Source organism: Helianthus annuus, chromosome 14 (genome assembly GCF_002127325.2).
Source record: "Helianthus annuus cultivar XRQ/B chromosome 14, HanXRQr2.0-SUNRISE, whole genome shotgun sequence".
NCBI lineage: Eukaryota > Viridiplantae > Streptophyta > Magnoliopsida > Asterales > Asteraceae > Helianthus > Helianthus annuus.
Genome location: NC_035446.2, coordinates 151,310,343 through 151,315,829, shown reverse-complemented (window position 1 = coordinate 151,315,829; position 5,487 = coordinate 151,310,343). Strand labels below are relative to the sequence as shown.

The window sequence follows — 5,487 nt, the reverse complement described above, 5'->3', positions numbered from 1 at the left end:
TCCGGGTTTCGGGTCAGGTTGTTCGGGTTTTTCTCTGGGAAAATTTGACCCGATAACCAACCCATTTTAAAGTTCGGGTTAGTCGGGTTTGTGTTAATCGGGTTCGGATTAGTTCGGACCGGGTTAATCGGCCCCCCTTAAACTTCGTCATTTGTCATGTCCGACATCATATTACCTTATACGAATGTGAATCTCGCACATTGCAACTCAAATTTTGTGATTAACCTATAATCCATCCGATCTCAAGAAAATGTAAATCAAATAAATAATTGAAAACGCCAGATTATCGGCTGTCATCCACTAACATTAAGTAAGGTGTCGTTCGGTTTGTAAAATAAGCTTGTAGAAGACTATAATTTAATAAAAAAACATATGATTGTTTTATGTTGGGATCAAAATTAAAAATTGAGTTTAAATAATATTTTAGAATGAAAAATAGAGACGATAACATGTAAGCAAACACCTACGTATCCTTAACTCATCAGTTTAAAGGTTTCAAATATGTTTCCTTGGTAATTATACGTGATCTCAAAAACATTGAAATTGGATTTTAATAATCTTAACTAGACGTCATCGATCATTACCAATCCTACCTTTGAATATTCCCACTGGCAGTCCCACATTTTAAGTGGTGTGATTTCAATGCACCCTCCGTTAAAAAAAACTTAGTAAAGAAGTTTTTTTCCGAATTTCAAACTGATGTATTAGAACTTTTGATCAGAACGATGATATGAGTCGAGTGATCTAAAACTTACCCTGATCACTTTAGAGATGAAATTACCAGATATACCGGTGGTTCAGTCTGTTCAACCGCTATTACTGACTGATTTGAACCTGTTTTTAAAACATTGATTGAGTGTTACCATATAGCCTAACCTGTTTTTAAAACATTGGTTGAGTGTTAGCGTATAGCCTAAACTTCCTTGAAAAATAGCTTCAATGTTAGTCAAACCAAACACGCATGAAGTGGATAACGCTTTAAGTTGTGTATTGTTGAACAATGTTTATGAATCATCTAATTTACCATGAAGTTAAATCTCAAAGCAACACGTGATATAATTGTCTTCAAACAATTGACTAAAGACTAGATATTCCTGTATGAAATAAAGATGGCAGGTCCATTAAGCCTAATCCAAAATAAACCTCATATATCAATGACTATATAGCCATTTATAGACAATTCTTACCTTTTGATTGTTAGAACTGGTTCTAGGCAACCCCAGATCATTATAAAAAATGTAGGATGTATTGATTAATTACTCGAACATGAGATACAAGTCATAGTGGGACCAAATCTCAGAGTTTCTTTTGGTTTGAAGTACTAAACAACTTCTTCATTGTAGGCCATCATTGGTGATAAATAAAGGTTATATAGATTGAGCGGTTTTGCGTTTTAGAGAGAGTTTGAAAGTTAGAGAAGTGTAATCAAACATAAACACTCACCACCCGTTTATACTAAATTAGGAGGGTTAAAATGGTAAATAACTGGTTACAACGGTCAAATCCGTCTTGTTTAAACCATACGTGTACCCGGTTTTCGGGTAAATAACTGGTTCCAACAATCATATTCCCGTGATGAAGTGTTGTTTAGTAATAGAATTAGAGAGCATGTGAGTTGTCGTTCTAAAGATGAATTACCAACTCAAATTACCTTTTCTAATAGGCCTATATCAATTCGACAAAGACATTAACCTAGCCCAAACCCGAACCCATTTAAATTTGATATATACCATAACCAATAGACCCATAACCATACCAGGTCCTTGGGGTTCTTTGATTCATGCATAACTATTTCCTGTAATGAAATATATAAAACTAAATGGAGACACTGAGAATTTACAAAATAGCAGAGCAATATGTATAACCCAGAAGATGTAGTGTATCTGTATCATACCTTAATATTCTGCACAAAAAACACCAAAAGCTACATCTTTTAACAAATTACCTCAAATTAGTTTCCAGCTTCCTCTTTACTGAAATCAATATTCATGCAACCCATCAGCTTCCTTGAACCTTTTTGATGGTGTTTTTGTCTCTGTTCTTGTAGTTTGATTACTGTTTGCATTTGAATTTGATTCTGATTGAGAATCACCAAAAGGATTCACCTTGGTCCTATGAGGCATCAACTCGGAATCTTCAGCCACTAATTTCGACATCATCTGCAGTTTCAACATCACAATAGATTATAGTACATTCATTTATACCATTGTCATACATTTGTTATTCTTCTGTGATCAACTGATCATATACATGTGGCCAACAGCTGTACATACAAGAATAACTAATATATTTAAGCTAAAAGTAATGTATGTACCTTCCAGTCATTGAAGTCAAACCTAAAGATGAAGTGTGAGTATACCACCTTCCTAGATGTAATCAAGGAAGCAGCGGGAGCATTCCGTGGTGCTGAATACAGAAATATCAGTTACAAAAGTAAATAAAAAAATCTGAAATATGATGAATTCATATATAATTTACAACATAGTTAAGAAATGTGACATACAAACATAATGAGAGCCATTATCATCCACCGTTATCACAACCCGGCCATCTTTCACCAAGAAGGATAACGCAAACAAGTTCTCCACGGTTTGTGCAAATGAGATCCTGTTTAGAACCAGGTTCTCAAGACGAACTTTTTTGTTGATTTTTAGAACATCAAACATTTTAGCGATCGTCTTCTCGGTTTCTGTCTTTTCTTTAGAAACAGTATCCTCAAGCTGTAATGAAAAGATATTTATAAACACTTCCATAGAAATTTAACATGGGTTGGTTGACCAAACATCACATACCTCTTCCGGTTTCACCTTCTCTACCTTTAACGACCTACGGCGTTTTCGAGAAACTGAAGCCTTTGGTGGTTTTGGTTCAAGCTTCATCGGTCCAAGCCTACAATGAGAGTGAAAATAGATTAATAATACATATTTAATAGTTAACACAAGATATTGTTAAACTAGAGTCAAGCTCAAGAACTCACATCGTGGAGGAACCGTTACCAATCATGAAAACCGGAGAAACATGCAAACCAATGTCTTTCCAGCGAATCTTGACACTTTCAGTGCTTCCTATCTTCCTCTTCTTACCAAACCGAGTGATCAGGCTTGACACAAACACTGATGGAGTTACATTTCCAGTGCTATGCACTCTTATGGAAGTCACCAAAGTGTTCGCCAAATCTCGTAATGCCTCTGCATCAGATACTTGCTCTCTTGGATTGTTGACTACAAAAATACATCAAATTCAATATACCAAGACAACTAGGGGTGTAAAAGAACCAAACGAACACGAATATGGCCTTGTTCGTGTTCGTTCATTAACGATTGAACATGTTCATGAATGGTTCACCAACGCTTACCGAACAAGATTCCTTGTTCGTGTTCATTCATTAACGAAATGAACAAGTTCATGCACACTTACTGAATGTAAGCGAACGCAGAGGAACACAAATAAATCTTCATGAACATAAAAGAACGTTATATATTCATTTCAAAATAAAAAATGTATTTTTCATCCGAAAAATTACTAAGAATCCATAAAAAATAAATAATATCATAAATATATTTAACACAAAAATTAAGACGTTTGTCCAGCTTTAACACAAACTGAAATCGAAATGGTCAAATGAGGGATGTCGGCGAAGACGTATGGTATAAAGACAACCAAGTAAAAACTATTTCTAATCTTAAAGTATAGCAAGCAATCAAAAAACTCACAACTCCAAACAAACATCCAAACACTATATACACTAATATATAAAAAGCATAGTTGTTAAAAGCCATCGCCTCTTGCGCCTAGGCCCAATTTCCTAGCTAGGCGAGGCAATTGCGCCTTAAGTCAAGGCAATTGCGCTTTAATTCTCCAGGTGAGGGTTCATGCACAAATTCTGGCGAAATTCCTAGATTCTTGAGAGTTTTCGGCCAAATTCTCTAAATTCTGGCAAGATTCTAGCTAGATTTCTACTTTTATCTAACGAAACTACTTTTCTACACTAATAAACTAGCATTTTATAATTTTTAGTACTAAATAGACGATTTTAAATGTTATTTAATAGCTTTAGTTATTTTATTTAAAGAATAGTATTAATTTTCTATTATACAAAAATATTTTAAGTTTTTTTGTGGTACGCTTTTTTTTCTCAGGCCCGCGCTTTTTTTGCGCCTTGCGCCTAGGCCCCGGGCGAGGCCTATGCGCCTTGAGTGCGCCTAACGCCTTTAATAACTATGATAAAAAGAGAACTGCATAATAAGGTAATGTAGAAAATCACCAAATTAGGCATGTGGACCCGAGAAATTAACAAAAAAGGCATCGACTTTCAGCATTTAAAAAATAGACATATCCAAAACCAACTAATCAGAAAACGCCAAATAAGCCAATGCCTACTTAGCTGACTTTGCTTATTTGGCGTGTTATGTCTACTTTCGACATGTTTAAAGTCAATGCCTATTTTGTTAATTTCTCGGGTCCACGTGTATGTTTTAGTGATTATCCCTAACTTAATGACTTCTATATGTGTTTGCCTATTCAGTTTGCTTCACTTTTGTCATTTGTTCAAAGAAAGTAAAAAGTAGTATAAAATGTATAATTCATCAATCATGTGAGCTTATAAATTATTCATTATTGCTTCTAAATATGTAAAAAAAAAAAAATCTATACATATACTAGCCCAAATCTAACAAAACTTAGTAACAGCAATGTCACAATCACAAACAACATAGCATAAAGTATACCTAGATGATGCATTCCATCCACTTCATCGATAATCGAGAGAAACTTCTTCGAGCTAACCGCGGATATCTCATCCTTCTTATCTATTTCACAACCAAATCACCTCTTAAACAACCAAAACCTACAAAAACTATTAAAAGCAAAAACTACTTCAATATTTCAAATCATTCATCAACAAAAGTTACCGCGAATGAAGTTCTGAATCGACAGATAACCAACACGAAGAACTCTGCGCTCGCTAAGGTTTTCATCAACGGACTGATTGGTAAAGTTACTCTTCTTGTCCTCCGATTTAAGCGGCGTCGTGTTCCGATCAACGTTCGACATTGTTACAATGAAGAGTTTAGAAAGCCTAGAATGAATGATTGTGTTGTTACAGGTGATGAAGATTAGAAACCCTAGAATGAATGATTGTAGTGAGAGATGCGTCGATTGGGTTATTTGAAGTTGAAAAAATGAGTGTAATCTTCGACGGTACGCTTTCCGTACGTGGGGTGACGTGGGGGGTTTTGTTTCCCGCGTGCTTGTTAAAGGATATTGGATTTGAATGAAAACAAGAAAATATTTTATTTATCAAAACTGGATCCGAAATGTTTGCGTATTGAGGATATGGTAATTCGAATTAGGAGGTGATATATTTCTATAATTCCTCAGTAAATTGGTTGTAGTTACTATATCCTTACTACAACATATTTAAATTTAAAAGAAACAAATGTTTTTTCCGTTTTTGAAGGCTTTTATAGTTATTTTTTTTTTTCATAT

At 34.7% G+C, this 5,487-nt stretch overlaps 1 protein-coding gene across 1 annotated transcript; it reads right to left on the bottom strand.

Annotated features, from left to right (window-relative positions):
- Window positions 1–1,791: 1,791 nt before the first annotated feature.
- Window positions 1,792–5,256, bottom strand: LOC110906040 (non-structural maintenance of chromosomes element 4 homolog A). Its single transcript, XM_022151382.2, has 7 exons — window positions 4,911–5,256; window positions 4,728–4,808; window positions 2,978–3,221; window positions 2,793–2,889; window positions 2,504–2,720; window positions 2,315–2,406; window positions 1,792–2,159 (listed from the first exon to the last, which is right to left on the bottom strand). The coding sequence occupies exons 1-7, from the start codon at window positions 5,050–5,052 to the stop codon at window positions 1,980–1,982; spliced, it is 1,053 nt and encodes a 350-aa protein (XP_022007074.1). The 5' UTR covers window positions 5,053–5,256; the 3' UTR covers window positions 1,792–1,979.
- Window positions 5,257–5,487: the final 231 nt, after the last annotated feature.

Excerpts from the sequence above, each read along its gene's own strand:
- LOC110906040 (XM_022151382.2), bottom strand. The coding sequence starts at position 5,052 with ATGTCGAACGTTGATCGGAACACGACGCCGCTTAAATCGGAGGACAAG. Across the intron at positions 3,222-4,727 it reads GGATGGAATGCATCATCTAG|TCAACAATCCAAGAGAGCAA; the intron begins GTATACTTTATG and ends GTATTTTTGTAG. Across the intron at positions 2,160-2,314 it reads TTGACTTCAATGACTGGAAG|ATGATGTCGAAATTAGTGGC; the intron begins GTACATACATTA and ends TTGAAACTGCAG.